At 23.7% G+C, this 12,206-nt stretch overlaps 2 protein-coding genes across 7 annotated transcripts in view; one reads left to right on the top strand and one right to left on the bottom strand.

Annotated features, from left to right (window-relative positions):
* The window catches only part of LOC6046678 (cathepsin K), a 22,628-nt gene extending 10,696 nt beyond the window's left edge, over window positions 1-11,932 (bottom strand). The window contains exon 1 of the mRNA XM_038260807.1: window positions 11,876-11,932. Within this exon, the coding sequence (XP_038116735.1) occupies window positions 11,876-11,881 (6 nt within the window). The 5' untranslated portion in view covers window positions 11,882-11,932. The remainder of the gene's footprint in view (window positions 1-11,875) is intronic.
* LOC6046677 (uridine-cytidine kinase) overlaps window positions 11,921-12,206 on the top strand; it is a 19,852-nt gene continuing 19,566 nt past the window's right edge. For 3 of the 6 annotated variants that reach the window (XM_038262106.1, XM_038262107.1, XM_001863808.2), the window contains exon 1: window positions 11,921-12,189. In XM_038262106.1, coding sequence (XP_038118034.1) covers window positions 12,046-12,189 — 144 coding nt within the window. In that variant the 5' untranslated portion in view covers window positions 11,921-12,045. The remainder of the gene's footprint in view (window positions 12,190-12,206) is intronic. The other 3 variants (XM_038262108.1, XM_038262110.1, XM_038262109.1) reach the window with 1 other exon arrangement.

The raw sequence follows: 12,206 nt of genomic DNA on the forward strand, positions 1-12,206 counted from the left end.
AAATTCTGAAATTCTGAAATTCTGAAATTCTGAAATTCTGAAATTCTGAAATTCTGAAATTCTGAAATTCTGAAATTCTGAAATTCTGAAATTTTGAAATTATGAAATTCAGTAATTCTGAAATTCTGAAATAATGAAATTATGAAATTATGAAATTATGAAATCATGAAATTATGAAATTATGAAATTATGAAATTATGAAATTATGAAATTATGAAATTATGAAATTATGAAATTATGAAATTATGAAATTATGAAATTATGAAATTATGAAATTATGAAATTATGAAATTATGAAATTATGAAATTATGAAATTATGAAATTATGAAATTATGAAATTATGAAATTATGAAATTATGAAATTATGAAATTATGAAATTATGAAATTATGAAATTATGAAATTATGAAATTATGAAATTATGAAATTATGAAATTATGAAATTATGAAATTATGAAATTATGAAATTATGAAATTGAAATTATGAAATTATGAAATTATGAAATTATGAAATTATGAAATTATGAAATTATGAAATTATGAAATTATGAAATTATGAAATTATGAAATTATGAAATTATGAAATTATGAAATTATGAAATTATGAAATTATGAAATTATGAAATTATGAAATTATGAAATTATGAAATTATGAAATTATGAAATTATGAAATTATGAAATTCTGAATTTCTGAAATTCAGAAATTCAGAAATTCAGAAATTCAGAAATTCAGAAATTCTGAAATTCAAAAATTCAGAAATTCAGAAATTCAGAAATTCAGAAATTCAGAAATTCAGAAATTCAGAAATTCAGAAATTCAGAAATTCAGAAATTCAGAAATTTAGAAATTCAGACATTCAGAAATTCAGAAATTTAGAAATTCAGACAATCAGAAATTCAGAAATTCAGAAATTCAGAAATTCAGAAATTCAGAAATTCAGAAATTCAGAAATTCAGAAATTCAGAAATTCTGAAATTCTGAAATTCTGAAATTCTGAAATTCTGAAATTCAGAAATTCAGAAATTCAGAAATTCAGAAATTCAGAAATTCGGCAATTCGGAAATTCGGAAATTCGGAAATTCAGAAATTCTGAAATTCTGAAATTCTGAAATTCTGAAATTCTGAAATTCTGAAATTCTGAAATTCAGACATTCAGAAATTCAGAAATTCAGAAATTCAGAAATTCAGAAATTCAGAAATTCAGAAATTCAGAAATTCAGAAATTCAGAAATTCAGAAATTCAGAAATTCAGAAATTCAGAAATTCAGAAATTCAGAAATTCAGAAATTCAGAAACTCAGAAATTCAGAAATTCTGAAATTCAGAAATTCAGAAATTTAAAAATTCAGAAATTCAGAAATTCAGAAATTCAGAAATTCAGAAATTCAGAAATTCAGAAATTCAGAAATTCAGAAATTCAGAAATTCTGAAATTCTGAAATTCTGAAATTCTGAAATTCTGAAATTCTGAAATTCTGAAATTCTGAAATTCTGAAATTCTGAAATTCTGAAATTCTGAAATTCTGAAATTCTGAAATTCTGAAATTCTGAAATTCTGAAATTCTGAAATTCTGAAATTCTGAAATTCTGAAATTCTGAAATTCTGAAATTCTGAAATTCTGAAATTCTGAAATTCTGAAATTCTGAAATTCTGAAATTCTGAAATTCTGAAATTCTGAAATTCTGAAATTCTGAAATTCTGAAATTCTGAAATTCTGAAATTCTGAAATTCTGAAATTCTGAAATTCTGAAATTCTGAAATTCTGAAATTCTGAAATTCTGAAATTCTGAAATTCTGAAATTCTGAAATTCTGAAATTCTGAAATTCTGAAATTCTGAAATTCTGAAATTCTGAAATTCTGAAATTCTGAAATTATGAAATTCAGTAATTCTGAAATTCTGAAATAATGAAATTATGAAATTATGAAATTATGAAATCATGAAATTATGAAATTATGAAATTATGAAATTATGAAATTATGAAATTATGAAATTATGAAATTATGAAATTATGAAATTATGAAATTATGAAATTATGAAATTATGAAATTATGAAATTATGAAATTATGAAATTATGAAATTATGAAATTATGAAATTATGAAATTATGAAATTATGAAATTATGAAATTATGAAATTATGAAATTATGAAATTATGAAATTATGAAATTATGAAATTATGAAATTATGAAATTATGAAATTATGAAATTATGAAATTATGAAATTATGAAATTATGAAATTATGAAATTATGAAATTATGAAATTATGAAATTATGAAATTATGAAATTATGAAATTATGAAATTATGAAATTATGAAATTATGAAATTATGAAATTATGAAATTATGAAATTATGAAATTATGAAATTATGAAATTATGAAATTATGAAATTATGAAATTATGAAATTATGAAATTATGAAATTATGAAATTATGAAATTATGAAATTATGAAATTATGAAATTATGAAATTATGAAATTATGAAATTATGAAATTATGAAATTATGAAATTATGAAATTATGAAATTATGAAATTATGAAATTCTGAATTTCTGAAATTCAGAAATTCAGAAATTCAGAAATTCAGAAATTCAGAAATTCAGAAATTCAGAAATTCAGAAATTCAGAAATTCAGAAATTCAGAAATTCAGAAATTCAGAAATTCAGAAATTCAGAAATTTAGAAATTCAGACATTCAGAAATTCAGAAATTTAGAAATTCAGACAATCAGAAATTCAGAAATTCAGAAATTCAGAAATTCAGAAATTCAGAAATTCAGAAATTCAGAAATTCAGAAATTCAGAAATTCAGAAATTCAGAAATTCAGAAATTCAGAAATTCAGAAATTCAGAAATTCAGAAATTCAGAAATTCAGAAATTCAGAAATTCAGAAATTCAGAAATTCAGAAATTCAGAAATTCAGAAATTCAGAAATTCAGAAATTCAGAAATTCAGAAATTCAGAAATTCAGAAATTCAGAAATCCTGAAATTCTGAAATACTAAAATACTGAAATTCTGAAATTCTGAATTTCTTAAATTATGAAATTAAGAAATTCTGAAAATATGAAATTAAGAAATTCAGAAATTGAGAAATTCTGAAATTCTTTCTTAATTTCGGAATTTCTTAATTTCTGAATTTCAGAATTTCAGAATTTCAGAATTTCAGAATTTCAGAATTTCAGAATTTCAGAATTTCAGAATTTCAGAATTTCAGAATTTCTGAATTTCTGAATTTCTGAATTTCTGAATTTCTGAATTTCTGAATTTCTGAATTTCTGAATTTCTGAATTTCTGAATTTCTGAATTTCTGATTTTTTTAATTTCTTAATTTCTTAATTTCTTAATTTCTTTATTTCTTTATTTCTTAATTTCTTAATTTTTTAATTTCTTAATTTCTTAATTTCATAATTTCTTTATTTCTTTATTTCTTTATTTCTTTATTTCTTTATTTCTTTATTTCTTTATTTCTTTATTTCTTTATTTCTTTATTTCTTTATTTCTTTATTTCTTTATTTCTTTATTTCTTTATTTCTTTATTTCTTTATTTCTTTATTTCTTTATTTCTTTATTTCTTTATTTCTTTATTTCTTTATTTCTTTATTTCTTTATTTCTTTATTTTTTATTTCTTTATTTCTTTATTTCTTTATTTCTTTATTTCTTTATTTCTTTATTTCTTTATTTCTTTATTTCTTTATTTCTTTATTTCTTTATTTCTTAATTTCTTATTTTCTTAATTTCTTAATTTCTTAATTTCTTAATTTCTTTATTTCTTTATTTCTTTATTTCTTTATTTCTTTATTTTTTATTTCTTTATTTTTTTATTTCTTTATTTCTTTATTTCTTTATTTCTTTATTTCTTTATTTCTTTATTTCTTTATTTCTTTATTTCTTTATTTCTTTATTTCTTTATTTCTTTATTTCTTTATTTCTTTATTTCTTTATTTCTTTATTTCTTTATTTCTTTATTTCTTTATTTCTTTATTTCTTTATTTCTTTATTTCTTTATGAAATTCTGAATTTCTGAAATTCAGAAATTCAGAAATTCAGAAATTCAGAAATTCAGAAATTCAGAAATTCAGAAATTCAGAAATTCAGAAATTCAGAAATTCGGCAATTCGGAAATTCGGAAATTCGGAAATTCAGAAATTCTGAAATTCTGAAATTCTGAAATTCTGAAATTCTGAAATTCTGAAATTCTGAAATTCTAAAATTCAGACATTCAGAAATTCAGAAATTCAGAAATTCAGAAATTCAGAAATTCAGAAATTCAGAAATTCAGAAATTCAGAAATTCAGAAATTCAGAAATTCAGAAATTCAGAAATTCAGAAATTCAGAAATTCAGAAATTCAGAAATTCAGAAATTCAGAAATTCAGAAATTCAGAAATTCAGAAATTCTGAAATTCAGAAACTCAGAAATTCAGAAATTCTGAAATTCAGAAATTCAAATTCAAATTCAGAAATTCAGAAATTCAGAAATTCAGAAATTCAGAAATTCAGAAATTCAGAAATTCAGAAATTCAGAAATTCAGAAATTCAGAAATTCAGAAATTCAGAAATTCAGAAATTCAGAAATTCAGAAATTCAGAAATTCAGAAATTCAGAAATTCTGAAATTCTGAAATTCTGAAATTCTGAAATTCAGAAATTCAGAAATTCTGAAATTCTGAAATTCTGAAATTCTGAAATTCTGAAATTCTGAAATTCTGAAATTCTGAAATTCTGAAATTCTGAAATTCTGAAATTCTGAAATTCTGAAATTCTGAAATTCTGAAATTCTGAAATTCTGAAATTCTGAAATTCTGAAATTCTGAAATTCTGAAATTCTGAAATTCTGAAATTCTGAAATTCTGAAATTCTGAAATTCTGAAATTCTGAAATTCTGAAATTCTGAAATTCTGAAATTCTGAAATTCTGAAATTCTGAAATTCTGAAATTCTGAAATTCTGAAATTCTGAAATTCTGAAATTCTGAAATTCTGAAATTCTGAAATTCTGAAATTCTGAAATTCTGAAATTCTGAAATTCTGAAATTATGAAATTATGAAATTATGAAATTATGAAATTATGAAATTATGAAATTATGAAATTATGAAATTATGAAATTATGAAATTATGAAATTATGAAATTATGAAATTATGAAATTATGAAATTATGAAATTATGAAATTATGAAATTATGAAATTATGAAATTATGAAATTATGAAATTATGAAATTATGAAATTATGAAATTATGAAATTATGAAATTATGAAATTATGAAATTATGAAATTATGAAATTATGAAATTATGAAATTATGAAATTATGAAATTATGAAATTATGAAATTATGAATTTCTGAAATTCAGAAATTCAGAAATTCAGAAATTCAGAAATTCAGAAATTCAGAAATTCAGAAATTCAGAAATTCAGAAATTCAGAAATTCAGAAATTCAGAAATTCAGAAATTCAGAAATTCAGAAATTCGGCAATTCGGAAATTCGGAAATTCGGAAATTCAGAAATTCTGAAATTCTTAAATTCTGAAATTCTGAAATTCTGAAATTATGAAATTCTGAAATTCAGACATTCAGAAATTCAGAAATTCAGAAATTCAGAAATTCAGAAATTCAGAAATTCAGAAATTCAGAAATTCAGAAATTCAGAAATTCAGAAATTCAGAAATTCAGAAATTCAGAAATTCAGAAATTCAGAAATTCAGAAATTCAGAAATTCAGAAACTCAGAAATTCAGAAATTCTGAAATTCAGAAATTCAAAAATTCAGAAATTTAAAAATTCAGAAATTCAGAAATTCAGAAATTCAGAAATTCAGAAATTCAGAAATTCAGAAATTCAGAAATTCAGAAATTCAGAAATTCAGAAATTCTGAAATTCTGAAATTCTGAAATTCTGAAATTCTGAAATTCTGAAATTCTGAAATTCTGAAATTCTGAAATTCAGAAATTCAGAAATTCTGAAATTCTGAAATTCTGAAATTCTGAAATTCTGAAATTCTGAAATTCTGAAATTCTGAAATTCTGAAATTCTGAAATTCTGAAATTCTGAAATTCTGAAATTCTGAAATTCTGAAATTCTGAAATTCTGAAATTCTGAAATTCTGAAATTCTGAAATTCTGAAATTCTGAAATTCTGAAATTCTGAAATTCTGAAATTCTGAAATTCTGAAATTCTGAAATTCTGAAATTCTGAAATTCTGAAATTCTGAAATTCTGAAATTCTGAAATTCTGAAATTCTGAAATTCTGAAATTCTGAAATTCTGAAATTCTGAAATTCTGAAATTCTGAAATTCTGAAATTCTGAAATTCTGAAATTCTGAAATTCTGAAATTCTGAAATTCTGAAATTCTGAAATTCTGAAATTCTGAAATTCTGAAATTCTGAAATTTTGAAATTATGAAATTCAGTAATTCTGAAATTCTGAAATAATGAAATTATGAAATTATGAAATTATGAAATCATGAAATTATGAAATTATGAAATTATGAAATTATGAAATTATGAAATTATGAAATTATGAAATTATGAAATTATGAAATTATGAAATTATGAAATTATGAAATTATGAAATTATGAAATTATGAAATTATGAAATTATGAAATTATGAAATTATGAAATTATGAAATTATGAAATTATGAAATTATGAAATTATGAAATTATGAAATTATGAAATTATGAAATTATGAAATTATGAAATTATGAAATTATGAAATTATGAAATTATGAAATTATGAAATTATGAAATTATGAAATTATGAAATTATGAAATTATGAAATTATGAAATTATGAAATTATGAAATTATGAAATTATGAAATTATGAAATTATGAAATTATGAAATTATGAAATTATGAAATTATGAAATTATGAAATTATGAAATTATGAAATTATGAAATTATGAAATTATGAAATTATGAAATTATGAAATTATGAAATTATGAAATTATGAAATTATGAAATTATGAAATTATGAAATTATGAAATTATGAAATTATGAAATTATGAAATTATGAAATTATGAAATTATGAAATTATGAAATTATGAAATTATGAAATTATGAAATTCTGAATTTCTGAAATTCAGAAATTCAGAAATTCAGAAATTCAGAAATTCAGAAATTCAGAAATTCTGAAATTCAAAAATTCAGAAATTCAGAAATTCAGAAATTCAGAAATTCAGAAATTCAGAAATTCAGAAATTCAGAAATTCAGAAATTCAGAAATTCAGAAATTCAGAAATTCAGAAATTCAGAAATTCAGAAATTCAGAAATTCAGAAATTCAGAAATTCAGAAACTCAGAAATTCAGAAATTCAGAAATTCAGAAATTTAAAAATTCAGAAATTCAGAAATTCAGAAATTCAGAAATTCAGAAATTCAGAAATTCAGAAATTCAGAAATTCAGAAATTCAGAAATTCTGAAATTCTGAAATTCTGAAATTCTGAAATTCTGAAATTCTGAAATTCTGAAATTCTGAAATTCTGAAATTCTGAAATTCTGAAATTCAGAAATTCAGAAATTCAGAAATTCAGAAATTCTGAAATTCTGAAATTCTGAAATTCTGAAATTCTGAAATTCTGAAATTCTGAAATTCTGAAATTCTGAAATTCTGAAATTCTGAAATTCTGAAATTCTGAAATTCTGAAATTCTGAAATTCTGAAATTCTGAAATTCTGAAATTCTGAAATTCTGAAATTCTGAAATTCTGAAATTCTGAAATTCTGAAATTCTGAAATTCTGAAATTCTGAAATTCTGAAATTCTGAAATTCTGAAATTCTGAAATTCTGAAATTCTGAAATTCTGAAATTCTGAAATTCTGAAATTCTGAAATTCTGAAATTCTGAAATTCTGAAATTCTGAAATTCTGAAATTATGAAATTATGAAATTATGAAATTATGAAATTATGAAATTATGAAATTATGAAATTATGAAATTATGAAATTATGAAATTATGAAATTATGAAATTATGAAATTATGAAATTATGAAATTATGAAATTATGAAATTATGAAATTATGAAATTATGAAATTATGAAATTATGAAATTATGAAATTATGAAATTATGAAATTATGAAATTATGAAATTATGAAATTATGAAATTATGAAATTATGAAATTATGAAATTATGAAATTATGAAATTATGAAATTATGAAATTATGAAATTATGAAATTATGAAATTATGAAATTATGAAATTATGAAATTATGAAATTATGAAATTATGAAATTATGAAATTATGAAATTATGAAATTATGAAATTATGAAATTATGAAATTATGAAATTATGAAATTATGAAATTATGAAATTATGAAATTATGAAATTATGAAATTATGAAATTATGAAATTATGAAATTATGAAATTATGAAATTATGAAATTATGAAATTATGAAATTATGAAATTATGAAATTATGAAATTATGAAATTATGAAATTATGAAATTATGAAATTATGAAATTATGAAATTATGAAATTATGAAGTTATGAAATTATGAAATTATGAAATTATGAAATTATGAAATTATGAAATTATGAAATTATGAAATTCTGAATTTCTGAAATTCAGAAATTCAGAAATTCAGAAATTCAGAAATTCAGAAATTCAGAAATTCAGAAATTCAGAAATTCAGAAATTCAGAAATTCAGAAATTCAGAAATTCAGAAATTCAGAAATTCAGAAATTCAGAAATTTAGAAATTCAGACATTCAGAAATTCAGAAATTTAGAAATTCAGAAATTCAGAAATTCAGACATTCAGAAATTCAGAAATTTAGAAATTCAGACAATCAGAAATTCAGAAATTCAGAAATTCAGAAATTCAGAAATTCAGAAATTCAGAAATTCAGAAATTCAGAAATTCAGAAATTCAGAAATTCAGAAATTCAGAAATTCAGAAATTCAGAAATTCAGAAATTCAGAAATTCAGAAATTCAGAAATTCAGAAATTCAGAAATTCAGAAATTCAGAAATTCAGAAATTCAGAAATCCTAAAATTCTGAAATACTAAAATACTGAAATTCTGAATTTCTTAAATTATGAAATTAAGAAATTCTGAAAATATGAAATTAAGAAATTCAGAAATTGAGAAATTCTGAAATTCTTTCTTAATTTCGGAATTTCTTAATTTCTGAATTTCAGAATTTCAGAATTTCAGAATTTCAGAATTTCAGAATTTCAGAATTTCAGAATTTCAGAATTTCAGAATTTCAGAATTTCAGAATTTCAGAATTTCTGAATTTCTGAATTTCTGAATTTCTGAATTTCTGAATTTCTGAATTTCTGAATTTCTGAATTTCTGATTTTTTTAATTTCTTAATTTCTTAATTTCTTAATTTCTTTATTTCTTTATTTCTTAATTTCTTAATTTTTTAATTTCTTAATTTCTTAATTTCATAATTTCTTAATTTCTTTATTTCTTTATTTCTTTATTTCTTTATTTCTTTATTTCTTTATTTCTTTATTTCTTTATTTCTTTATTTCTTTATTTCTTTATTTCTTTATTTCTTTATTTCTTTATTTCTTTATTTCTTTATTTCTTTATTTCTTTATTTCTTTATTTCTTTATTTCTTTATTTTTTATTTCTTTATTTCTTTATTTCTTTATTTCTTTATTTCTTTATTTCTTTATTTCTTTATTTCTTTATTTCTTTATTTCTTTATTTCTTTATTTCTTTATTTCTTTATTTCTTTATTTCTTTATTTCTTTATTTCTTAATTTCTTATTTTCTTAATTTCTTAATTTCTTAATTTCTTTATTTCTTTATTTCTTTATTTCTTTATTTCTTTATTTCTTTATTTTTTTATTTCTTTATTTCTTTATTTCTTTATTTCTTTATTTTGTTATTTCTTTATTTCTTTATTTCTTTATTATTTTATTTCTTTATTTCTTTATTTCTTTATTTCTTTATTTCTTTATTTCTTTATTTCTTTACTTCTTTATTACTTTATTTCTTTATTTCTTCTTTACTTGCTTTTCTTCTGAATTTCTCCCACTCTTCTAACCTTCAGCCAGAACTATGATGCAATTATCAAATATTTATTCCATAAAAATAAATATGAAAAAAAATCTATTTTTTCCATGTTTTCAACTTTCCGTGCATGGTAAACCGTACACACTTTGATCTAGCGTACTGTTTAAAAATGTTCTATGTTTATAGGAAACACTCGTATCATAGGTGGCAATCAACATTTTCCTTGAATGACATACATTTCATGCTGTGAAATAAAATCAAAATTCTTTCTTGTTATTTGAAAACGTAAAAACCCACTTTAAAATAATTTGAGGTAGCCTATCGCCACTTTTCAAAACTTTGTCGACATCAACATCAGCCGATTCCATTGTTGCCATTTTGGCATCGGAAAAATCTCATGTGTTTGCCACAAAACGCTTGAAACGCTTGCCTGCTTGAAATATTCACGGAAATATTTCACAGCGTTATTTCCCTGACTGACGGACGGGGCCGACAACGGCCCGAAAACCGTCCGACGGCTCGACAAAACGGCCCGAATTCCGACGGTTTGTCCGACGGAATTCGGGCCCTTTTCGTGCGTATATGCAACACTTTGTCCGACGCTCGTCGAAATCGACGTTTGAGAAAATCGACTTTGACGGGCCGTTTTCGGGCGCCTTTGTTATTTAGGTTGTCCTGCCACTGTCGTGCGCTCTCGTTTCGGATTTTTGGGTTTTTTTGATGCAAATAAAAGAGAATTCATTAGCAAACTTGTACTTTTTATTATTCTTGTCAAACGGGGTGAGTGTAATAGGTACAAACAATTGTATTTCACACTTTTGCAAGGGTGGTTTTTGAGTTTCTTGGTGTTCTTGCTGAATTCGGAACTCATCTTTGGTTTGTTCTTAGCGGCCATTGTTGCCATTGCCATTGTCCCATGTGCCGAAGCCAGCATGTTTCATCTCTATCTGAAATAATGGTTTGTTTTACTGAAGTGTTATAAGAAGCATAATCTGAATGTACCTCTTTCATTTGTATGTCTGGTAAAGCCCGCCATGCTCCTGAATCTGGAACATAATTTTCACAATAATTAACTTTTTTTTGATTATTAACTTTTTTTTCACTGGATTGAGAAACTTGGAAACCGTATCTATCATATTTTTTTTTTCAATGCCTGCTGAGAATTTTGCACGCACTAGATGTCGCTTCTCTGACATTCGATCAAAACCATCAAAACGCACGACAAACGCTCGAAAATGGCAGGACTCAATCGACTTCGAGCAGATAACGCTTCAAATCGCACGACCGCGGGACTTCAGTCTAACAGGGTTGGTTTGTGTCCATGGTGTCGCGGCAGCAATATGGCTGACAGGACAGGCATCGAACTACGATGCACTGACATTTTAGCAAAGCATGGTAGTGACTATGCTTTCGATGTCGGTCATCTTACGATGCTCGTGCATCGAAAATCAAAAGTCGGAAAATCACATTTTCGGGGCTTTCCGGCAATTAGTATTTGTTTTTATTGTTCGTACTACCATGAACAATCAATCTAAACTATTTTACCATTTAACTTGGTCGAAAAATATGAGTTTTCGACCAAATTTGACCACGAGCATCGAAAGCCGCTTTCGATGTCGGTCATCGAAAAATCCATGAAAATCCACCCTAAGTAGCATAAATTGGCAAAAACTTGCTACAAAAGCTCAATGAAACTCATGAGCTTTTCATTACCTCACTTCAACTCACGCTCACGAAGCTAAACTAACCGGTGGTACGCCCATAGAAAACGACATATTAAATAGAACCATGAGTAAAATGAGTCTTCTGAGTGCAACACTGATATCAGCTGAAACATTTCACTCCAACTTCCAATAAGAAACGCTCACTCCTCTATGACCACCCCCTTTCTCACCAGCATCTCACTCGTCACAACTCAAAAAGGGCTAACTTCACCACCACATTTGACATCGGAGCTCATTCGACGTTCGTCCACTAGTGCCAGTGGGAGGAAAAATTTCTTCTTCCCTTGTGTGTGAGAAAAGAAAAAAAACCCTTAATTTCGCGTGTTCCGCTAGTCTTTGGATGGGCGATTCCAGCACTGATCAGCAGCAATCCAGCACTAGCACTAGCACCAGCACCATGAAACCGACCAACGGAACCGAAAACGGCAGCAGCGTCAAGACCCCGTTCCTGATCGGAGTGGCGGGAGGAACCGCCAGCGGAAAGGTACCGATTTACGTCGT

The sequence above is a fragment of the Culex quinquefasciatus genome, chromosome 3 (genome assembly GCF_015732765.1).
Source record: "Culex quinquefasciatus strain JHB chromosome 3, VPISU_Cqui_1.0_pri_paternal, whole genome shotgun sequence".
Taxonomy (NCBI): domain Eukaryota; kingdom Metazoa; phylum Arthropoda; class Insecta; order Diptera; family Culicidae; genus Culex; species Culex quinquefasciatus.